The sequence below is a fragment of the Dipodomys merriami genome, unplaced genomic scaffold (genome assembly GCF_024711535.1).
Source record: "Dipodomys merriami isolate MVZ:Mamm:240054 unplaced genomic scaffold, mDipMer1.0.p SCAF_52, whole genome shotgun sequence".
Lineage (NCBI taxonomy): Eukaryota > Metazoa > Chordata > Mammalia > Rodentia > Heteromyidae > Dipodomys > Dipodomys merriami.
The window spans coordinates 7,666,060-7,689,947 of NW_027206091.1; the positions used below are offsets into that span (position 1 = coordinate 7,666,060).

The 23,888-nt window shown below is 48.7% G+C and overlaps 1 protein-coding gene across 1 annotated transcript in view; it reads left to right on the top strand.

The window, feature by feature from the left end:
- The window catches only part of LOC138811146 (ryanodine receptor 1), a 112,854-nt gene that overhangs the window by 72,490 nt on the left and 16,476 nt on the right, over positions 1 to 23,888 (top strand). The window contains exons 71-90 of the mRNA XM_069998787.1: positions 293 to 352; positions 594 to 731; positions 1,141 to 1,253; positions 1,451 to 1,547; positions 2,798 to 2,904; positions 3,037 to 3,088; positions 3,193 to 3,264; positions 3,915 to 4,014; positions 4,218 to 4,297; positions 4,401 to 4,477; positions 5,669 to 5,742; positions 6,358 to 6,375; positions 8,025 to 8,105; positions 10,516 to 10,604; positions 10,688 to 10,816; positions 10,904 to 11,008; positions 13,090 to 13,171; positions 14,610 to 14,797; positions 20,365 to 20,706; positions 22,508 to 23,314. Coding sequence (XP_069854888.1) covers positions 293 to 352; positions 594 to 731; positions 1,141 to 1,253; positions 1,451 to 1,547; positions 2,798 to 2,904; positions 3,037 to 3,088; positions 3,193 to 3,264; positions 3,915 to 4,014; positions 4,218 to 4,297; positions 4,401 to 4,477; positions 5,669 to 5,742; positions 6,358 to 6,375; positions 8,025 to 8,105; positions 10,516 to 10,604; positions 10,688 to 10,816; positions 10,904 to 11,008; positions 13,090 to 13,171; positions 14,610 to 14,797; positions 20,365 to 20,706; positions 22,508 to 23,314 — 2,811 coding nt within the window. The remainder of the gene's footprint in view (positions 1 to 292; positions 353 to 593; positions 732 to 1,140; positions 1,254 to 1,450; positions 1,548 to 2,797; positions 2,905 to 3,036; positions 3,089 to 3,192; positions 3,265 to 3,914; positions 4,015 to 4,217; positions 4,298 to 4,400; positions 4,478 to 5,668; positions 5,743 to 6,357; positions 6,376 to 8,024; positions 8,106 to 10,515; positions 10,605 to 10,687; positions 10,817 to 10,903; positions 11,009 to 13,089; positions 13,172 to 14,609; positions 14,798 to 20,364; positions 20,707 to 22,507; positions 23,315 to 23,888) is intronic.

Genomic DNA, 23,888 nt, shown 5'->3' on the forward strand with positions numbered 1-23,888 from the left:
GACTCTCGTTGTACCTTCTCACCCCCTATCATCTTTCCACTTGTTTGACCTTTGGTGATTTGTCCTTCTCCCCCTCCATCCTGCCAGACCCCTATCCTTCTATCCTTTCAGGCTGTCTCTATGACTCCCTTGTCAATCAAACACTCCTCTCTGACCACTGCTCACCTTTGGGTCCTCCCCCAACATACAACCCCTCAGCAGGTCCTGGGGTGGTGAGTCTAGAGAGGAAAGGGCTGTGGGCCAAAGATGAAACTGGGGCCTCAAGTGACCCAATGGGTCAATGTCTTTCCAGAAAGACACAGATGAGGAGGTCCGGGAATTCCTACAAAACAACCTCAACCTGCAGGGAAAGGTATGTGTCAGTCTGCAGCTGGAAGGGGTGGGCCAGAAGAATAATCACAATGATAGCAAATGCTTCCAGCACTGTCTATCTTTGAGGCATAGAGGAAGGACCTTAATCACATTCCTCCATGGAAGCCTGGCAGTGGAAATGGGACACACGGCTGAGGAGGGCGACCCTGGGGTTGGAGAATTTGAGCTAAGCAAGAAGATCCCTCATGCAGTTGGCCTTGTACCTTGCCTCTCCACCCTAGGTCGAAGGCTCCCCATCTCTACGCTGGCAGATGGCCCTGTATCGGGGCCTCCCAGGCCGGGAGGAGGATGCTGATGACCCAGAGAAAATTGTACGCAGAGTCCAGGAAGTATCTGCAGTTCTCTACCACCTCGAGCAGGTAGGTAGGGCCCAAGAGTTCTTACTGCTGAGTAGCAGGTCTGTGGGTGGGGGTTTGAGCTGGCCCTGGACTTGTGAGTAGAGCCTACAGGTGAAGCTTTTGTCTATGGGTGGAGCCTCAGCTGGAGCCTTGAGTGTGAGGCGGGGCTTAGGATGCAAATAGGGCTTTATGAGAAGGACCTAGTGTTCCATTTGGCATCCGGTTAGTAGGACTAACTAGAACTAAAAGGGGACATCAAACTTTGGGACCAGGGATGGGGCCTACTAGAAGAAGATACCTTGAGTCTGGAGACAGGGCTGAAGATGGGAAGTTGGTACTGGATACAGATGTGGCTACACATGTGTAGTTTCATCCAGGCCTGGGAGGGGGACAAGGCCTGGGACATGACAGACTGATTTCTGCCCTCCAGACCGAGCACCCTTACAAGTCCAAGAAGGCAGTGTGGCACAAGCTCTTGTCCAAACAACGTCGGCGGGCAGTTGTGGCCTGTTTTCGCATGACACCCCTGTACAACCTGCCCACGTAAGGCCCCCAAGAAGGAAGGAAGCCCAAAGGGCCCCCAAGGAAAAAGGAATCTGGGAGTCATGAGGATGGAGAGCCATATTATATATGGGGGCATGAAGATGGTCGAGAGTGGAATGTGGGGGGTGGGATGTGTGGGAGGCAGGGGAATGTGGAAGAGGTGGGGTCTCAGTAACACTCAGACTTCTTCCTTGCAGACACCGGGCATGTAACATGTTTTTGGAGAGCTACAAGGCTGCATGGATCCTGACTGAGGACCACAGTTTTGAGGACCGCATGATAGATGACCTTTCAGTGAGCAGTGGGGCTGCCTGGGGAGGTGGGGGCAAGATGGGGTAAGGGCACCTTCCACATCAAGAGCTATGAAAGTGGGAATTGGTGGTTTACACCTGTAATCCCAACTATACAATGGGTAGGATCATGTGGGTTTTTGTTTTTGTTTCTGTTTTTTTGTCGGTCAAAGGGCTTGAACTTTGGGCCTGGGCACTTCCTCAGTTCAAGGTGAGTGCTCTACCACTTGAGCCACAGTGCCACTTCCGTTTTTCTGGGGTTTATTGGAGATAAGAGTCTCACACACGTTCCTGCCCAGACTGGCTTTGAACCTCAATCCTCAAATCTCAGCCTCCTGAGTAGCTAGGATTATAGGCGTGAACCACTGGTTGTGTTTTTGTTTTTGTTGTTGGCTGTGGGGCTTGAATTCCCAGTTTAGGGTCTGTCCCTGAGCTCTTTTGCCCAAGGCTAGTGCTCTACCACTTTGAGTCACAGGGCTACTTCTGGTTTTTCCGTTGTTAATTGGAGATAAAAGAGTCTCACAGGGACTTTTCTGCCCAGGCTGGCTTTGAACCACAATCCTCAGATTTAAGCCTCCTGAATAGCTAGGATTATAGGTGTGAGTCACTGGATCATGTTTTGGGGCTACCCTCCTAACCCCTAAGCCCTGCGCAAAGTTAGGTATTATCTCAACCAATAAAGCTGGGCATTGTATAGTATGTCAGTCATCCGAGGAACATGGGAGGCATAAGTAGGAAGAGCCAAATCCAAACCTGTAAAAGTGTGAGGCCCAATCTGAAAAATAACTAAGGCCGAAAAACTAAGATGTGCTTCAAGTGGTAAAAAGTGTGATGCCCTGAGTTCAAATCCCAGTATCACAAAAAAGGGGGGGAGAGAGGAGTAGGGGAAGTATAGAAATGCATCCCTTGTATTGAGTAGCACCAGGATACATGATACAGGCGAAGAGAAAAATGCCTCCAGGCCTGGGAATGTGGCTTAGTGGTAGAGTGCTTGCCTAGCATGTATGAAGCCCTGGGTTCGATTCTTCAGTACCACATAAACAGAAAAAGCTAGAAGGGGCGCTGTGACTCAAGTGGTAGTGTGCCAGCCTTGAGCAAAAGAAGCTCAGAGACAATGCCCAGACCCTGAGTTCAAGCCCTAGGACTGACAAAACAACAACAACAACAACAAACCCTCCAGCCTACCAGGGCTATGAGAGAAGACTAGAGGATACTCCAGGAACCCCTCCCCTAAGATTCATCCTCTTCCTTCAGAAAGCTGGGGAGCAGGAGGAAGAGGAGGAAGAAGTAGAGGAGAAGAAGCCAGACCCCTTGCACCAGTTGGTCCTGCACTTTAGCCGCACTGCTCTGACTGAAAAGAGGTGAGGACCTTTTCCAGCCTCATGTTTCTGGGTTGATTTTACCAAGGCAGTTAGGAAGCTGTGATCAGATAGGGGAGATGTAGTCCCCACTCCTCTGGGTTCCAAACACTCTCTCTTTACTTACTTCCTCAGTAAACTAGATGAGGATTACCTATACATGGCATATGCTGACATCATGGCAAAGGTAAGTTCCTGCCCCTGTAGTACTTGGCCCCTGACTGAGCTAAGGGTGGACAGATGGGGCATCTCCTTCATTTTTTATCACCATTAATTGATGCCACTCCCCAGAGCTGCCATATGGAGGAGGGAGGGGAGAATGGTGAAGCTGAAGGAGAAGAAGAGGCTGAGGTGTCTTTTGAGGTAGGTTGGGGCCAGGTAGTTGGGACCATTATATATATAATGGTCAGCACCCAAGAGATAGCACCCAAGACCAGAGTTTGAGCACCAGGACCACGCCCCAGAAGGATGCCAGGTGTGGTGGCTCATGTCTGTCATCTCAGGAGACTGAGATCTGAGGATCACGGTTCAAAGCCAGCCCGGGCAGGAAAGTCCATGAAACTCTTACCTCCAATAAACCACCAGAAAACTGGAAGTAGTGCTGTGGCTCAAGTGGTAGAGTGCTTGCCTTGAGCTGAAGAGCTGAAGGACAGTGCCTAGGCCCAGAGTTCAAGCCCCACGACTGACCAAAAAAAAAAAGATAGAGAAGAGGAGGAAGAGGAGGAGGAGGGGGAGGAGGGAGAGGAGGAAGAAAGATAAAGGAGAAGCAGTTCATGGGGCCCAAGTTAAGGCTGCTCCATGCCCAGCTTCAATCTGTGTAGCCCTGTGCCTAGACCCTGCTCTAAGTACAGGGTACAAATGAAAGACATAAGTCACCAGGGACAGGAAGAGCTCACAATTGAAAGGGGGTGCTTTCTGGAAGTGTCAGGCCCCCAGAGGGCAGAGGTGGAGGGATGAGGCTGTGGGGGGACATGCTAGACTCATTAGGGCTCATGGCCTCCTTTCTGCCCCAGGAGAAGGAGATGGAGAAGCAGAGGCTGTTGTATCAACAGTCACGGCTGCACAACCGGGGGGCCGCTGAGATGGTACTACAGATGATCAGTGCCTGCAAAGGTGCCCATCTGTGCCACGTTCATTCTATTCCTCTGAGACACCCTACCTGTTCTCCTTCCCTCCAGTGCTCCCATTCCCTGTAAACACAGAAGGCACACTTTGCCCCTCCCCCACCTCCCTACCATTCCCCATCTCTTGGATGGTTGTTGGGTGGTAACAGCCAATCAGAGGAACTGCTTTTACTCCCCCTTTGCTCCCTGTAGGTGAAACGGGCGCCATGGTGTCCTCCACCCTGAAGTTGGGCATCTCCATCCTTAATGGAGGCAATGCAGAGGTGCAGCAGGTACCAGAGGCACAGGTTCTTGGGAGGAGGCTTCAGGGACGTGGGAGCTGCCTACTTCCCTGACTTCTGATTCTGCCTCCCACATCACTCCCTTCCTCTGCAGAAAATGCTGGACTACCTGAAGGATAAGAAGGAAGTGGGCTTCTTCCAGAGTATCCAGGCACTCATGCAAACATGCAGGTGGAGTCTAATATCCATCCTCCAGTTCAGTCCTGCTGGGTATGGCAGTGTGCCCTTGCTTCCGGTGCCACTTCTGGTGGGCTAGGAAAAGAAAAGCTCAACTGCCAGAGAGCTTATTCTAAGAATTAATGTGGGTCAGGGGAAGAGAAAGCAGTAGAGGGAATTATTCTGATTAAAATATAATATAAACTGGGTACCAGTGGGTCATATGTATGATCCTAGCTTACTCAGGAGGCTGAGATCTGAGGATCACAGTTCAAAGCCAGCCTGGGCAGGAAAGTCTGTGAGACTCCTGTCTCCAATTAACCACTAAAATGCCAGAAGTGGCACTGTGGCTCAAAGTGGTAGAGTGCTAGCCTTGAACAAAAGGAGCATAGGGACAGCACCCAGGCCCTAAGTTCAAGCCCCATGATGACAAAAAAAAAAAAAAAAAGCTCCAGGACAGCACCCAGATGCTAAGTTTTAGCCCCAGGACTAACACAGAAAATAATAATATTATGAATTCCACATGGTAGAACCAGGAGATTGTTGAGAACTCAAGGGTATTTGGGTTCTTACTGATGGCCCTTTCTTTGCCTCTTGTTATTAACTGACTTCTGTCCATTCTTGTGTTGCTTTTGTTAGTTGATAGTTTCTGCTTCCTCACATTCAGCTGACAGGTGTTTTGTCCTGAAGTAAGGCCCTGCCTTACTTCATAGATCTGGGGTTGGGGAGGCTCAAGGTCCCCATTGCTTCTGCTGTCTACTCATTTCTGCCTCCATTTATGTGTGTGTGTGTGTGTGTGTGTGTGTGTGCGCGCGCGCGCACGTGTGTGCGTGTGTGTGCATTTATGCACGTGTGCATGTGTATGTGCCAGCCAGTACTGGGGCTTGAATTTAAAGGTCTCAGTCTCTCACTTGGCCTTTTCTGCTCAAAGCTGGTGCTATACCAGTTGAGCCATACCTCCACTTCCAGCTTTTTGCTGGTTAATCGGAGATAAGAGCCTCATGGATTTTTCTGCCTGGGTGGGCTTAGAACCTTGATTCTCATATCTCAGCCTCCTGAGTACCTAGGATTACAGACCTAAACTGTCAGTGCACAGCTCTCCTCTTGATTTCTGGCGATACACAGTCTCCTGTGGCCCTTCAGGTCCTGGAATCGAGGGGAGGGGGCAGAGATCTCATGACATCTCTCCAATCTTTCTTCCCTCAGTGTCCTGGACCTCAATGCCTTTGAGAGGCAGAACAAGGCAGAGGGGCTGGGCATGGTGAATGAGGATGGCACTGGTGAGACCCTCTTTCCCTGGGGACATTGACCTTCCTTCCCTCTACCACCACTGCCCAGAGCTCCTCTCCTCCAAGGCACCCCCTTCCAGAAACTCCCCCTCATTCTTCCTGGATTATGGATCCCAGTCCTGCCATCCCCCTCCCTCAGGATCCTCCATTCCTCAGGATCTCCCTCCCCATGGGTGCCACCTTGGGTGTCATTTGTCCTGTGTTCTCTTACCCATCACCCTATGGACCCCGCCCTCCACGTACCCCAGTCTCATGCCCTGGTTGCTGTTCTCTCATTAATGTCCCTAATCCGGGTTAATTAGTCCTCTCTTTGCTGTGTTTTGACGTGTCTAACATTTCTACCCTGATCCTCGCTTCCTGCCTCTCCTCCTCTCCCTGTCCTCTCTTTCTCATCTCTGTTCTTTCTCTTCCTTGGCTTGGACCTTCACTTCCTACTCTTTTACTTGCTCACCTGCTCTCCTCTGTCTCCTTCTGGCTGTCTTTCTGTCTGGGGCTGTTTCTCTCTGTGTGTCCTGTGTCCTTGTCCCTGACTGTCACTGTGTGTTTTGCTGTGTCTGTCTTTCTTTTTCCTCCTGCTTCCTCCTCCCATCCTGTTGGCTGCCTCAGTCATCAATCGCCAGAACGGTAATTCCCCCTCCCTTTTCCCCTGTGCTGTGCTGCTGCCATCCCTCCTCTTCTAACTCCCAACTTCCCCCTCTACCTGAGGGGCTGAGGATCTGGGACATCCAAGAATGGAGGGACCCTCCAGTGGGGGGCAGGGGGCACCTGTCTGACTGTCTGTGGAAAGCTTTGGGACCAGGAGTCCCAAGATAAGAGATTCTGATCTCAAATGAGTCACTGATCACAAGTGGCACTAAAGTCTCTTATCTAGCTCAGTGCTGGTGGCTCATACCTGTAATCCTAGCTACTCAGGAGGCTCAGAGCTCTGAGGACACCAGTTCAAAGCCAGCCCAGGCAAGAAAGTCCGTGAGACTCTTATCTGCAGTTAACCACCAAAAAACCAGAAGTGGCACTGTAGCTCAAGTGGTAGAGCACTTGCCTTGAGCTAAAGAGCTCATGGACAGCGTCAAGGCCCATAGGTTAGGCCCCACAACCGACACAAATAAATAATTAAATCTCTTATCTTCCCTAAGCCTCAGTTTCTCCATGTGTAAAACAGAAGTTAGCTAGGCATCAGTGGCTCATGTCTGTAATCCTAGCTACTCAGGAGGCTGAGATCTGAGGATCACAGTTCCAGGGCAGCCCGGGCAGAAAACTCTGTGAGACTCTTACCTCCAATAAACGATTCAGAAAACTGGAAGTGGTGCTGTGGCTCAAGTGGTAGAGCACTTGCCTTGAGCTGAGGGGCTGAAGGACAGTGCCCAGGCTCAGAGTTCAAGCCCCACAACCGACCAAAGAAAAAAACAGAAGAAAAGACCATAGAAGTTCCTTTCCAACTGGATATTTTAGGCCTTCCAGACCCAGATCCCCAGTCCCAGGGTGGGGTGACACCTCCCCACCAATTCCCACCTTCTCTGCGCACTGCGTCCCAACCGCAGATTGATTGGTCAGCGGTTTTCCCATCCACCAATCAGATTGGTTGCCTCCAATCATCCATTCTGATTGGTGCGCGCCTGCCCCCCCCCCTTGCGCCTGCTCTGATTGGCCCATTTATGACCTCGCCTTCTCCCTTACAGCCCACCATGATTGGCTTCTTTCAGTTGCCCATTCTGAGTAGACCATGTTGATATATCTTCCCTCTGCTTCTCCTGGATTGGCTGCTTTTGAGGCATTTGGGCCAGTTGGCTAGCTTTCAGTCCCTATCTTTCTCTTATCCCAGCCCAATCCTTTTCTTTCCTGCTCAGAGCCTTTGTGTGAAAGTGACCCCAACCTCTGTAATCCATTAACTGCTGCAGCCTGGGAGTGGGGTGGGTGGGGTGGGGTGGGGTGAGGGCACATCAGCTGCCTGAACGTCTGCCAAGTCAGACGTTTTGTCACACAAGTGGTGACATCACAGGGCACTGATGCTGTAGAAAGACACTTGAGGCCCCAGCTTCATGACTAAAGAGCCCCTCAGGTCTCCATCTGCTGATCTCATGGACTCTGAGGTCAAGACCTGCTGGTGTCATGGATGCCCATGGCCCTCACAGTGTCTTTGAAGTTTAGTGGCTGCTCTTCCCAGCACCTCCATACTTCGTGCATGTGTTTGCAGTGTGCATGTGCTGTGTGCATGTGTGTGCTTGTGTCTTGGCACATCTGATCCTTCCTGGGCCCTGTCCCTTCCTCCCATCCAGGAGAGAAGGTCATGGCTGATGATGAATTCACACAAGACCTCTTCAGGTTCCTACAGCTGCTCTGTGAGGGACATAACAATGGTGAGGACAAGGTGTGGGCTGGGTAGGGAGGACATCAAGGCCTTGGGGGAGGTGGGGAGGCTTCAGCCACACTTACCTGAGTTGCTCTCCAGTTGTCCTCCTCCTCTATCCATGATGGTCCACCAACCAGCCTGGTCTTGTCCAGCTTCAATCTACCTCCCTCCCAAAATCCTCTTGGAATTTCTGAGATTTAGCTCCTTCTCTTCACTCAACTCTTCTGGCCAAGTACAGTTTCCCAAAGAAATATGCCAAAATACAATGTGGCCAAAACAATTTATTTGCCCAAATGGGCATTTTAACTCATTTCATTTTCCTGTAAGGATTGGGTTCCATCCACCAAAGTTCAGTAAACGGGGTGAATTTCTGTATTTTGAATATGTAGAAGGAAAAAACTTCCTGTTTTTTGTTTTTGTTTTTTGCTAGTCCTGGGGCTTGAACTCAGGGCCTGGGCACTGTCCTTGAGCTTCTTTTGCTCAAGGCTAGCACTCTACCACTTGAGCCACAGTGCCACTTCTGTCTTTTTCTGTGTATGTGGTAATAAGGAATCAAACACAGGGTTTCATGCGTGCTAGGCAAGCACTTTACCATTGAGCCACATTCCCAGCCCTTTCTGGTGTTTTAAGATTAGTCTTTTTCTTTTAAATTGTGCCAGTACTGCAGCTTGAGCTCAGTGCCTGAATGCTTGTCTCTTAAATTTTTTTTCAATCAAGGATAACACCCTATCATTTGGGCCATATCTTCACTTCTTGTTTTTTTGGAGCTTTCCTCACTAACTTTCCTACCTGGGCTGACTTCAAACTGTGATCCTCAAATCTTCAGCCTCCAGAGTATCTGGAATGATAGACATGAACCACCATTCCCCAGCCTAAAATGAGTCTTGGATTGATTCATTTCTTTTGTGGCATGAAATGTTTTGTCAGGAGGAAGATCTTCCGATTCTTTCCCAATATACACAAGAGTTTTGTCTGAAAAAAAAAATTTGCCTGGCACCAGTGGCTCATGCCTGTAATCCTAGCTACTCAGGAGGCTGAGATCTGAAGGTTTGCTGTTCAAAGCCAGCCTGGACAGGACAGTCCATGAGACTCCTGTCTCCAATTAACCACTAAAAAGCCAGAAGTGGCACTGTGGCTCAAGTTGTAGAGTGCTATCCTTGAACAAAAGGAGCATAGGCACAGCACTCAGGCCCTAAGTTCAAGCCCCATGACTGACAAAAAAAAAAAGTTTATTTTTGCTCTGATTCTGCCAGTTTGACAAGATCAAAGATGACACAACTGCTTATTTAAATACAATGCTGAAGGGAAAAAATAACCTCATGTGACACCCAAAGTTCGTGACATTAAAGGAACCATCCAAATCCTGTACAAAGACATTCTCCTTCATGTCACTTCCTATAACAAACATGTGCAGTCATAAAGTTGTGGTTACCCTTAGCAGGTGCTTGGGAAACCACAGACTTCCCGGAAATTAATGTTCATGACAAAATTGGAATGAATAGAAATCTAACTGTTGCTGGGTGCTGGTGGCTCACACCTGTAATCCTAGTTACTCAAGAAGCTGAGATGCCAGGATCATGGTTCAAAGCCAGGCTAGGCAGGGAAGTCTGTGAAACTCTTATCTCCAACTAACCATCAAAAAGCCACAAGTAGAGATGTGGTGGGAGTGTTAGAACATCAGCTTTGATTAAAGAAAAAAAAAAGGGATTAGGAAGGTAGCTCAGTGGTAGAGTGTTTGCCTTGCATGCATGAGGCCCTAGGTTCGATTACTCAGTACCATATAAACAGAAAAAGGTGGAAGTGGCATTGTGGTTCAAGTGGTAGAATCCTAGCCTTGATCTGAAGAGCTGAGGGACAACTCCCAGGCTCAGAGTTCAGGCCCCACAACCAACAACAACAACAACAAAAAGCAAGGCCCTGAGTTCAAGCTCCAGTATGTACACACACACACACACACACACACACACAAAATATTGGGGGGGAAAATGAATACAGAAACAATAGGTCCCACCACAACACCTGATGCATAGTAGATTCTCAACAATATTTAATGATCCTATCCCCCTTTGACACATAGTAGGTCATTTGCAACAGTTACTAAACAATGGTCATGTACCCCTAGTATGCATTGGGCATTCAACAAGTTTTTTGATCAGTCCTAGGGCTTGAACTTGGCCTGGGTACTGTCCCTGAGCTTCTTTTGCACAAGACTAGCCCGCTACCCCTGAGCCACAGCACTACTTCTGGCTTTTCCTGCCAGGGCTGGCTTTGAACTGCGATCCTCAAATCTCAGCTTCCTGAGTAGCTAGGATTACAGTTGTGAGCCACCAGCACCGGGGGTAAAATACTCAACAAAATTTTATTGGATAAATGAGTAAATGATCCACCAATGAATAAATGCCTTTTCATCTCCTTAGATTTCCAGAACTATCTTAGGACACAGACAGGAAACACAACTACTATTAACATCATCATTTGCACAGTGGACTATCTCTTGCGGTTGCAGGTGAGGATGTGAGACCACTGGGATGTGGTTTGAAACTTGGGGGAGGGATCCCTGAGTGTCCTCACACCCTGCTCACCCCATAGGAATCCATCAGCGATTTCTACTGGTACTACTCAGGCAAGGATGTCATTGAGGAACAGGGCAAGAGAAACTTCTCCAAGGCTATGTCAGTGGCTAAACAGGTGTTCAATAGCCTTACAGAGTACATTCAGGTAGGGCCTGCCCACTGTGGTGGGGTGGGTTGGAGCATTCTCCCATATAGCACCCTTCCCTGGGCTTACAGTTCCCTCTGTCCCCAGGGCCCCTGCACTGGGAACCAGCAGAGCCTGGCACATAGCCGTCTCTGGGACGCCGTGGTAGGATTCCTACACGTGTTTGCCCACATGATGATGAAGCTTGCTCAGGTTTGAGGTCTTTCTTGTTTCCATTTGCTCAGCAGTCCCTGTCCGGTCTTGGTCCCATTAGCCAGTTTCTTATCCAAGTGCTCCCAACATGTTCCCACCCCTTGGTCAAGTCTGTCTTCCCTCTAGATTGGCTCTCTGTGTGACCTTGCCCCATCAATCAGCTAGGTTTCCACCTATACATCCATTATTAGCTTGTGCTGGGCCCCACCCCTTCTGGTCAGAGCTTTTAGTATTGGGTAGTATTCATTTCTCTCTGATGAGGTCATCTTAAGTTCCCACAGCCTTGAAATTGGAGTGGGCCCCTTCTAAGATCAGGGCTGGGGACTGAAGGAGTGTTGCTTTTATATTGTGCCTGCGGCAGATGACACCCATGGCAGGCATCCATGATGTAAGGACCAGAATCTTTGTGCTTCCCTTTTCCGCACTGTCCTTGTGTCTTTGCAGTCTTTGTCAATGCCTAGCAAGCGCTTTATCCATTTGCTCTGCTTCTGTATATTCAACAGTTCAAGGCTTTTACATACAGTCACATACAGTTATGCATTCATTACACCTGGGCCCATAGCTCAGAACATCCTAGCACCCTAGCCTAGCATCATAAATATATTTGTGTAGTTCAGAAGTTACCCAGCAGATGGCAGTAAAGTATTCTACTTGTCATTTCTCCACAGAAAGCATCCTGGAGATTTTTTTTTTCTTCTTCTAATTGACCCAAAGGTACCATAAAAACTGCCAGAAATCCTGTAATCTGACTTTGATAGGAGCTGAAGTAAGAGCCCAATACCTCAATGTCAGTTCAGTTAAAGTGACTGTAGATGTAATCTCAAAATGCTAGTGGAAACAGATACCAAAGTCCTTCAGAGTTAATTCACTAAGTGCTGTGGCTCAGGGGAAAGAATTTGTCAGTTAATATCACAGATCCGGGGCTTAGAATTCTGTCAGCAGATATGTCTCCCTGTCTTCTTTGGCTTTATTCTCAAGCAGAAGCTTACAGACTGGAAAATTGGTGAGCTGGACTTCCAATGGGAAAAGAACTGTTTTCTGAGAACTCCAGCCAAAAGATCTGAAATTCTCTTTGATTGGGCTCCTGGTTGGGTCAATCATTGTATCCAGAAAAAAAAAGAAACCTAATTGACCAAGCCTAGTCATGTACCCTCCCTTAGAATAAGAAGGTGTGGTTAGCTTTATGGGCTTGATTGGCTAGACTTGGGCCTGTGAACCAGGAAGTGGGGTTAACCAGGAAAACTCAGAGTATGGTTGAGGGGGCACCAACTGAAAATGGAGGGATTGTGTGAGAAGGTAGGTTGGTTCATAGGTAGGCACCTCTTCCCTATGCAGATCCTCATATGTCAGAACCTTAGATTCAGAATGTCAAATGTGTTCGAATTAGAATTAGCAACTCCCCAAGCTAGTGTGAGGGTTGAAAGAACTTTACCTACCACTTTTCTGGTCTCTTCCTTTGCCTTCTCCACTTGGTCAGAGAGAGCTATATGAAATCAGCCCTGTGGGTCAACAATGATCACATATTAACAATGGTATGTGACTCAACTTAACTACCAGGTGGCGGAACTTTGTGGTGAAGGATTCCATGTGTCCCACAGGAGGCACTGTGCAGGGCATGTGCTCCTCTATGTCCCACAGTGGCTTACCAGAAAGCACAGTGGCTGTCTCCCCAGCAGTCCTCCTGAACACAGTCTTTCTTTTCCAATGATTGTGGATATGGAGCACCCAACCATAGAACAGGCATTGTTCTCGGTCTCTGTCTTCAGCATTGCTCACTCTTTCTCTCTCTCCGCTCTGAATGTCTGTTCTCCATGTCTCCTCTTCCTTCTCTGTCAGTCTAATGCCCCTTATATCTCCTGCTGGGAGTGCTTCCCCCTCACCCAGTGCAACCCCCAACCCCCACAATCTTATCTCTGCCCCCTCCCCTGCTTTCGAGGAACATGTCAGGACTCGGGTCCCCTCAGAGGTAAGAAGGGAGAGAGGGGGTAATCTCAGACCTGTTGGGGAGGAGAAGCACCTGGGAGTGGGAGCCGTGTCTCTGCAGACACCAGCCCTGACACAGTGGGACTGTGGATCTCTAGGACTCCAGCCAGATTGAGCTGTTGAAGGAGCTGCTCGATCTACAGAAGGACATGGTGGTGATGCTGCTATCCCTACTGGAAGGTAAATGACAACCTGGGGAGTGGGGGGTAGAAGCACAGAATAGCCTGTAATCCCAGCATTTAGAAGACTGAATCAGGAGGACCAGTTTCAGGCCAGTCTGGCCTCCACAGTGAGATTCTGTCCCTTAATATATTAATTGAAAATTAAAAAAAAAAATTTAACAGGTACCAAAATAAGCTAGAGCTTCGGGCCAACTAGAGAGTATGTAAAATCCCAGTTTGCCATAGTCTTCATCTGTCCTGACTGTTTTATCCTTGGCTTCCCCCCTCCCTCCTGCCAATCTAAGGACTTTTGTGTACAGTAAAGGTTTTGGTATATGAGCTCTGAGGTTATGCATCTGGGTTCAAATCTTCTCTCTCCCTGCCATCTACTGGCTATGTTGAGTGGGTAATTTTCATCAGCTGATCCTCATGCGCAAAACCAAGTAGTCATACATTCTCTCCCAGGGTAGTCATGAAATTATGCAAGGCATATCTGTCACCCACAGGTAGCTTTATTGATGATTACCCCAGCTAGTGAGAGATATAGACAGCTTGGCATGGTGGTACATGTCTGTAATTCCAGCAGAGGATGATCTATAATCTAAAGAGGACTGTGGTCTGAGGCCAACCTGAACAATAACAACAACAGCAAAAAGAATAGACCCTACCTGAACAACAAAAGTAAAAAAAAAAAAAGTGTTAGGGTGTGTTAGGCAGAGTGCCTGCCTAGCAAGTGTGAGGCCCTGAGTTCAAACCCTAGTACTGCCAAAAGAGAAAGAAGAAGGCTGGGTGCTGGTGGTTCATGCTTGCAATCCTAGCAACTCAGGAGGCTGAGATCTGAGGACTGGAGTTGGACATGAAAGTTCATGAGACTCTTATCTCCAATGAACTACCAGAAACCAAAAGTGGTACTGTGGCTCAAAGTGGTAGAGCACTAGCCTTGAGCAAAAGAGCTCAGGGACAGTGCTCAGGTGCTGAGTTCAAGCCCCATGCAAAAAAAAAAAAAAAAGATTTGGGAGAGAAAAGAGAAAAGCACAAAACAAGCAGGTGGGCTCTCGGTAGGCTGATACAGATCAGGAAGTAACCCTTTTCAGGGGGATATAGAAGCTGGTTTGGGAGCATGAGCCCAATGGTGAACCATAGGTTCTGAGCTGGAGAGAGAAAGCTAGCCTAAGAAAACTCAGGAAAGGATGCTGTCGGAGCTGGGAAAATGGTAGAGTGCTTGCCTTGCATGCATGAGGCCCTGGGTCTGATTCCTCAGCCCCACATAAACAGAAAAGGCCGGAAGTGGCACTGTGGCTCAAGTGGTAGAGCACTAGCCTTGAGCTGAAGAGCTCAGGGACGATGCCCAGGCCCAGAGTTCAGGCCCATGACCAAATAATAATAATAATGATAATAATAATAGTAACTCAAGGAAGAATGCTGTGCTGGGCTGTACTGACCTGGAGTTCCCACAGGGAACGTGGTGAATGGCATGATCGCCCGGCAGATGGTAGACATGCTCGTGGAGTCCTCATCCAACGTGGAGATGATCCTCAAGTTCTTCGACATGTTCCTGAAACTCAAGGACATTGTGGGCTCCGAGGCCTTCCAGGACTATGTCACTGATCCCCGGGGCCTCATCTCTAAGAAGGACTTCCAGAAGGTGAGTTCTGCACAGGACCTCAGTGGGTGGCCAAGTTCTGGCCATGACTTCCTGACTGGCTGACATGAGGGACAGACTTCTCTGCCAACCACAGCTTCCTTATCTGTAAGTTGGGATGAAACAATAATGGGAATTGAACTCAGGGCCTCAGGTGTGCTAGGCAAGTGTTCTACCACTGAGCCATATTCCCCAGACCCTTTTGGGGTTGTTTGGAGGATGAAGTACATGAATGCATATGAGAATCATCATTATTATGAATAGTTCTAACAGTTATCATCTGTGCTAATGGCCTTTCTGCTAGATGACAAAATGCAAACTGGTTCAGTCTGTGGTCCCTTACCCCTAGGGCTTTGGGCCTGTGGCAGGCAAGAAGAGTACACGCTAGAGCAGTGCTGCTCAATTCATGACTGTCTATCTATCTATATTTTCTTTTCTTTTCTTTTCTTTTTTTGTCAGTCATGGGGCTTGAACTCTGGGCCTGGGCACTGTCCCTCAGCTCTTCAGCTCAAGGCTAGTGCTCTACCACTTAAGCCACAGCACCACTTTTGGCTTTTTCTGAGTAGTTTATTGGAGATTAAGAGTCTCAGAGGGACTTTTCTATGTGGGCTGCCTTCAAACCACAGTCCTCAGATCTCATCCTTCTGAGTAGCTAGGATTACAGGCATGTGCTACCTGTGCCCAGCAACTCATGACATTTTATAGCTCAACACTTGGCCCAGTTTTGTTGTTTTTTTGTTTGTTTGTTTTTTAGGCCTCAGGTAAGGGTAGAATATCATGTGGCAGGAGCCTGTGGCAAAGCAAATCGCTGTCACAGTCCAAGTTGGGATCAAAGAGGGGGAAGATCCCTGGATCTACTCTGAAAGCAGAGCTGACAGATTTACTGAGAAATCAGGTGTGGGTGGTGGGACAAAAGAGCCGAATCATGGATGACTCAACACTTTCAGTTTAAGCACTTAGGTGGGTGGAACTGCTATCCCAGAGATGGGTGGGTGGGGGCACAGAGGCTTTTGCAAACAGAAGTTCACTTTGGGCCATTTCCATTTCTGACATCTACAAAGAGATTTCAGCTGGGGCTTTAGCTGTTAAGAATCTATATTCTGAGGGCTGGGAAGGTGGCTCAGTGGTAGAGCGCTTGCCTTGCATGCATGAGGCCCTGGGTTCAATTCCTCAGCACCACATAAGCAAAAAGAAAAAAGCCGGAAGTGGCACTGTGGCTCAAGTGGTAGAGTGCTAGCCTTGAGCTGAAGAGCTGAGGGACAGCGCCCAGGCCCAGAGTTCAGACACCACGACCGGACCCAAAAAAAAAAGAATCTATATTCTGAGACTTGACTTGGTTGCTCACATCTGTAATTCTAGCTACTCAGGAGGCAGAAGTAGGAGAATCATGATCCCAAGTCTTGGCTGAAGCAAACGTTCAAGACTTGATCTGATCTATAACTGAAGCAGAAAGACCTGGGGTCATGGTTCAACTGGTAGACTTAACTGGCAGGCTAAAACTGAAAAAAAAAAAATTTTTAAAGGCACTGCATTCTGGAGAACACTTAGGGCTAGGTGTTGGTGACTTGACAGTCATTTCTGCAGCTGGCATTCAGTACTGGTATTCAGAGGCCTCAACTGTATCTTATGGAAAGAGCATGCTTCAAGAAGGGAGTGCAGATTCCAGACTATAGTCCCTGCAGCTTTAGAGCTCTATAAGGCAATTTCAACATGGGAAACTGACAATAGTGAGAAAAGAATGAGGGTGATGGTGGTTGGGAGGGAAAACTGAGAGAAAAATGAGGGAAAAGGTGACACCTTTCAAAAAGAAATGTAGAGCCTGGTGCCGGTGACTCATGCCTGTAATCCTGGCTACCCCGGAAGCTGAGATCTGAAGATCACAGTTCAAAGCCAGCCCAGGCAGGAAAGTCCATGAGACTTTTATCTCCAATTAACACCAGAAAACCAGAAGTGGCACTGTGGCTCAAGTGGTAGAATACTTGCCTTGAATTGAAGAGCTCAGAGACAGTGCCCAGGCCCAGAGTTTAAACCCCACAACTGTCAAGAAAAAGAAAGAAATGTGCTCATTACCTGACTTACATCACTGTAAACCCTCTGTACACCATCTTTACAGTAACAATTTTTATTTTTTTTAATTTAATTTTATTTTATTTGTGAACATACTGTACAGAGGAGTTACAATTACGTGGGCAGGATAATGCGTACATTTCTTACCAAGCATTGCAGCCTCCTCCTTTGTTTACCCTTCACATCCCTTCCCAGCCTCCCCCCTCCCCCACAATCCCAATCCTTCTCCTTCCCCTCCTTCCCCCCCCCCACCCCCCGCACCGACGTTGTAAAGCTAGTTTTGGACATGACAACTTGTACTTCTCAATGTTGCAACAGGTCCACCTGTATCCTTAAACAACTGGTTTTTCCCCATCTCCTCCACAAGTTATACTGACATCAAGTATAGTGAAAGCAGGGGTTATACTGTGGGGGAAGGATATACAAAGCAACAAAGAGATAATCTTATAAATGCATTAGAAACACATGCATGAAAGAAAAAAACATTAAAATACACATCTAAGGGTTCATTTTCCTGACATCACATTATCTGACCTTTTCCGCTTGACTCATACATATAAGTAACAATTTTTTAAAAAAAGAAGGTCTCACATCTGTAATCCTAGCTACTCAGGAAGCTGAGATCTGAGGATCATGGTTCAAAGCCAGCCCAGGCAGGAAAGTCGTGTGTGTGTGTGTGTGTGTGTGTGTGTGTGTGTGTGTGTGTGTGTGTGTGTGTGTGTGTGTGTGTGTGTGTGTGTGTGTGTGTGTGTGTGTGTGTGTGTGTGTGTGTGTGTGTGTGTGTGTGTGTGTGTGTGTGTGTGTGTGTGTGTGTCCGTCCTGGGGCTTGAACTCAGGGCCTGGGTACTGTTCCTGAGCTTCTTTGGCTCAAGGCTAACACTCTACCTCTTGAGCCACAGTGCCACTTCCAGCTTTTTCTGCGTATGTGGTATTAAGGAATTGAACCCAGGGCTACACGCATGCTAGGCAAACACTTCACTACTGAGCCACATCTCCAGCCCCTCCATGTGACTCTTAGGTCCAGATAACCACCAAAATGCTGGAAGTACAGCTCAAGGGGTAGAGTTCCAGCCTTGAACAAGAAAGTTAAAAGAGAGCACCCAGGACCTGAGTTCAAGCCCCAGTACCAGCATAAACAAGCAAAGTCCTAGGCAAATAAATGATGACAAAAAGAGAACAGCAAATCACAGGGCTGGGGCTGGGAATGTGGCTTAGTGATAGAATGCTTGCCTAGCATTCATGAAGCCTGGGTTCGATTTCTCAGTACCACATAAACAGAAAAGGCTGGAAGAGGTACTGTGGCTCAAGTGGAAGAGTGCTAGCCTTGATCAAAAGAAGCTTAGGAACAGTGCCCCAGCCCTGAGTTCAAGGCCCAGGACTGGCAAAAAAAAAAAAAATCACAGGGCTAATTTGGAGGGCAATGGGCCCCAGACCTGTTTAGGGGTGAGAAAAGACTGTCTTCTACCGGTCATCATGGAGAAAGGCAGGTGGCTGAAGACAGGGCAGAAGAGGAGAAGTTTCTGGGTGATTCTGTCTCTATACCCTGTGGTTTTTAGAACCCTTCACGATGTGCAGAGCCTCTTACTCATTTAGAAAGCATCTTGCAAAGTTCTTGGCTTTACAGAGCACTCCTTAGAACAACAAAAAAAATTCACTTCTATTCATACCATGGCAACATTTCTCACACTGTATTTTGCAGCCCATTGTAGGTCACAAAATTAATCTACTAAATCAGAACTAGCATCTTTAAAAAACAAAGTACCCATGGCTCATGCCTGTAAATCCTAGCAACTCAGGAAACTGAGATCAGAGGATCATGGTTTGAAACCAGCCCATGCAGGAAGTCCATGTGACTTTATCTCTAATAAAAAGCCAGAAGTAGAGCTGTGGCTCAAGGGATAGAGCACTGGCCTTGAGCAAAAGAAGCTCAGGGACAGTGCCAAGGCCGAGTTCAAGCCCCAGAATGGGTACCAAAAAGAAAGACATTGCAGAGTATAGTTGCATAGGAAGGAAGGAAGGGAGGAAGGGAGAGAGAGAGAGAGAAAGGGGGGGGAGAGATAGGTCATCACAAATACGGTTGCATAGGAAGTTAGAATTTTTTTTCTTTTGAGTCATATTGTGCAATACGTTCTTACTATTGGTGTGGTCAAGAACATTTAGAAAATTGCCTTCAATAACTGCTTGCAAAAGTACATAAAAGAGTGAAGTAAGCCAAGCTCAGAGACAAACAGCACATGTTTTTAAAGCTCATGTGGAAGCTAGATCTAAAATACCTGGGGCATGATAAATTATATAAGACTCTAGGCATTCACATATAAACTGTGAGACTAAAGAAAGATACTCTTAAGGAAGGAACCCAAATGCATAAGGCCTCTGCACATTTAAAATACTATTTATTGAAATTAGTTCCAGGAAATGGAAATATGGGCTTTTTGTTTTGTTTTTTGGGTCCGGTCGTGGGGCCTGAACTCTAGGCCTGGGCATTGTCCCTCAGCTCTTCAGCTCAAGGCTAGCACTCTACCTCTTGAACCACAACACCACTTCCGGCTTTTTTCTTTTTGCTTATGTGGTGCTGAGGAATCGAACCCAGGGCTTCATGCATGCGAGGCAAGCACTCTACCACTGAGCCACCTTCCCAGCCCCAATATGGACTTTTTGTTGATGGTGGTGGTGGTATTTATTTATTTATTGACAGTCCTGGAGCTTGAACTCAGGGCCTGGGCACTATCCCTGAGCCTCTTTGTGTTCAAGGCTAGCACTCTACTCCTTGAGCCACAGGGCCACTTCTCGCTTTTTCTGTGATTAATTGGAAATAAGAGTCCCATGGGCTTTCCTGCACAGGCTGGCCTCAAATCACAATCCTCAGATCTCAGCCTCCTGAGTAGCTAGGATTACAGGCATGAGCCACCAGTGCCGTGATGTTTTGTTACTTTTTTCTGTCTTATGGGAGGGCAAGGAGGTTGCCCTCAGAAATGGAGGAAGGAAAGATGACCAAATGCAGGCATGGTACTCAGCAAACACTATATGGAAAATGAGTTATGCAGCTTGTAGACTGAGATGGGAGGGGGAAATTGGTGGAAAGCAAAGGAAGGGGTGACATTGTCCAAAAAAAAAAGAAATGTACTCATTACCTGACTTAGGAGACTATAACCCCTCTGTGCAACACCTTAATCATAACAATAAAATTATATTTACATTTTTCTAAAGTACATAAGAGGGTAGGCAGTGTGGCTCAAGTTGTAGAATGTTCCCCTCCTCCCTTGAGCAAAAAGGCTAAGGGTCAGCTCCTGGGCCCTGAGTTTAAACCCCAGTACTGGCATGAGAAAGAAAGAAAAAGAAATGTAGCATTTCAGAATTTTGATGGTTGGCAACAGCCTTCCTTGCTGGATGGCCAGCCTTGGGTTCTGGATGTAAGATTCTAGTCTTTTATTTTTGTCTGCTGCTGTATGCAGAGCACTGGGGGTTCTGAGTCACCCCCACTGACCTCTCCTACTTACCTCTAGGCTATGGATAGTCAGAAGCAGTTCACTGGCCCGGAGATCCAGTTCCTGCTTTCCTGCTCTGAAGCAGATGAGAATGAGATGATCAACTGCGAGGAGTTTGCCAACCGCTTCCAGGAACCAGCTCGTGACATCGGCTTCAATGTGGCGGTGCTGCTGACCAACCTGTCCGAGCACGTGCCACACGACCCACGCCTGCGCACCTTCTTGGAGCTGGCTGAGAGTATCCTTGAGTACTTCCGGCCCTACCTGGGCCGCATCGAGATCATGGGAGCCTCACGTCGCATTGAGAGGATCTACTTCGAGATCTCAGAGACCAACCGCGCCCAGTGGGAGATGCCCCAGGTGAGCAGAAGGCTTGCACTCCACGTGGGGCTGTGCACACCTTGCACGTGTGGGCTGCTGTGCTCTGGCAAGCCCATGCCCGACCTTTTTTGGGTTTTGTTGTTTTGTTGTTGTTGTTACTGTTTGTGTACCAGTACTAGGGCTTGAGGTTAGGGCCTGGATGCTGACTCTTAGCTTTCTCACTCAAAGCTGGTATTCTACCTCTTGAGTCACACTTCCACTTCTGGCTCTGGGGGTGGGGGGGGGCGTTGGGTGGGATGAGGGGGGTGTGCACATGCGTGCGCTTGAGTCCTGGGGATTGAACTCAACGCCTGGGCACTGTCTCTGAACTTTTTATTTTTCCTCAAAGCTAGTACTTTACCACTTGAACCACAGCTCCACTTCTAGCTTTTTTCTTTTCCTTCCTTCCTTTCTTTTTCTCTTTCTTTCTTTTTCTCTTTCTTTCTTTCTTTTCTTCTTCTTTCCTTCTTTCTCTCTCCCTCCCTCCTTCCTTCTTTCTCTCCTTCCTTCCCTCTCGCCCTCCCTCTCGCCCTCCCTCCCTCTCTCCCTCCCTCCCTCCCTTCCTTCCTTCCTTTCTTTCTTTCTTTCTTTCTTTCTTTCTTTCTTTCTTTCTTTCTTTCTTTCTTTCTTTCTTTCTTTCTTTCTCCCTCTCTCCCTTCCTTCCTTCCTTTCCTTCTTTCCTTCTTTCTTTCTTTTTTTTTGTAGTTTATTGGAAATAAAGAGTTTCACAGACTTTCCTGCCTGGGCTGGTTTCAAACTTCCATCCTCAGCAGGGCACCAGTGTTTCACACCTGTAATCCTAGCTACTCAGGAGACTGAGATCTGAGGATTGTGGTTCAAAGCCAGCTTGGGCAGGAAAGTATGTGAAACTCTTTTTTTCTTGGGGGGGGGGTCCGGTCGTGGGGCCTGAACTCTGGGCCTGGGTGCTGTCCCTCAGCTCTTCAGCTCAAGACTAGCACTGTACCTCTTGAGCCACAGTGCCACTTCCGGCTTTTTTCTTTTTGCTTATGTGGTGCTGAGCAATCGAACCCAGGGCCTCATGCATGCAAGGCAAGCACTCTACCACTGAGCCACCCTCCCAGCCCCGTATGTGAGACTCTTATCTCCAATTATCCACCAGAAAAACCAGAAGTGTGCTGTGGCTCAAGTGGTAGAGCGCTCGCCTTGAGCTGAAGAGCTGAGGGACAGCGCCCAGGCCCAGAGTTCAAGCCCCTTGACCGACAAAACAAAAACAAAAACAAAGCCTTCCTCCTCAAATCTCAGCCTCCTGAGTCTCTAGGCATAAACCGGTGGTGCCTGGTTCACATCTGGCTTTTTGGTGGTTCATTGGAGATAAGAGTCCCACCAACTCTCCTGCCTGGGCTGTACATACGTACATACATACATATTTTTTGGGGGGGGAGGTGGTCATAGAGCTTGAACTCTGGGCCTGGACGCTGTCCCTCAGCTCTTTAGCTCAAGGCGAACGCTGTACCACTTGAGCCACAGTGCCACTTCTGGTTTTCTGGTGGTTTGTTGGACATAAGAGTCTCATGGACTTTCCTGCTCAGGCTGGCTTCGAACTCTAATCCTCAGATCTCAGCCTCTTGAGTAGCTAGGATCACAGGCATGAGCCACCTGCACCCGGCTCTGGGCTGGCTTTGAATCCCCAATCCTCAGATCTTAGTCTTCAGAGTAGCTAGGAATAGAGATGTGAGCTATTGGCACCTGGCCTTTGGGCCTTTTGTCACTGTGGTCCCCAGCCTCCCGTCCCTCCTCACCCCCCACTGATGGCACTTTGTGTCCTTCATATGCACTGCAGGTGAAGGAGTCCAAGCGCCAGTTCATCTTCGACGTGGTGAATGAGGGTGGTGAGTCGGAGAAGATGGAGCTGTTCGTGAGCTTCTGCGAGGACACCATCTTTGAGATGCAGATTGCAGCACAGATCTCGGAGCCTGAGGGGGAGCCAGAGGAGTCGGAGGACGAGGGTGCCACTGAGGCTGGCACAGAGGTTCCCGAGGAGGGATCGGCAGGTCCCGAGGGCACCACAGGCGCAGTGGCAGCTGGTGTCACTGCGAGGTTGGCAGCTGCCATGAGCCGGGCGCTGCGGGGTCTTAGTTACCGCAGCCTGCGGCGGCGGGTGCGGAAGCTGCGACGGCTGACAGCGCGGGAGGCGGCCACGGCGGTGGTGGCACTGCTCTGGGCGGTGGTGACCCAGGCAGGATCAGCAGGTGCTGGGGCAGCAGCAGGCACACTGCGCCTCCTCTGGGGCTCCCTCTTTGGCGGTGGCTTGGTAGACAGTGCCAAGAAAGTGACCGTCACTGAGCTCCTGGCGGGCATGCCTGACCCCACTGGTGATGAGGTGCATGGCCAGCAGCCCACAGGGCCAGGTGGTGACGCAGATGGTGAAGGCGAGGGTGAGGGCGAGGGTGACACCCAGGAGGGTGCAGGTGAAGAAGAGGCGGCATCGGATGAGGCCCGACAGGGCGGTGCAGACCGGGCTGTGGCTGTGGCCGATGGGAGTCCTTTCCGGCCTGAAGGGGCTGGTGGTCTCGGGGACATGGGTGATACGACTCCAGTGGAGCCACCTACGCCTGAGGGTTCCCCGATCCTCAAGAGGAAGCTGGGGGTGAGCTGGGATTCATCTGGGTGCTGAGCGATGGGGTGGGAGAGAGAGAGAGAGAGACCCTGGGTGGGTGGATATGAGCTGGTGGAAGATGGAGATGCTTAGAAAAAGAGCCAGGGACAGATACCTAGAGAAAGGGTCCCAACGTGAAAGAGAAAGACATCTGCAGTAAAGTACATCCAGAGTCCCAGAAACAAATCACAGGGGAATAGGAACCAAGTTTAAAAAGATCCAAGAAGACAGAGATCAGAGACCCTCAGAGATACATGGTTTGTATGAAATTAGCCCACTCAAGACCCCCAGGGGTTGGTTGGGAAGGTGGCTCAGTGGTAGAGCGCTTGCCTTGCATGCCTGAGGCCCTGGGTTTGATTCCTCAGCACCACATAAGCAGAAAAAGCCAAAAGTGGTGCTGTGGCTCAAGAGGTAGAACGCTAGCTTTGAGCCGAAGAGCTGAGGGACAGTGCCCAGGCCCAGAGTTCAGGCCTCATGACTGACCCAAAAATAAAAACAAAAACAGAAAGACCCCCAAAGCATCCTTAGGTCTAGGTGCCTTATTGACCTGTGGTTGTCAAGGAGA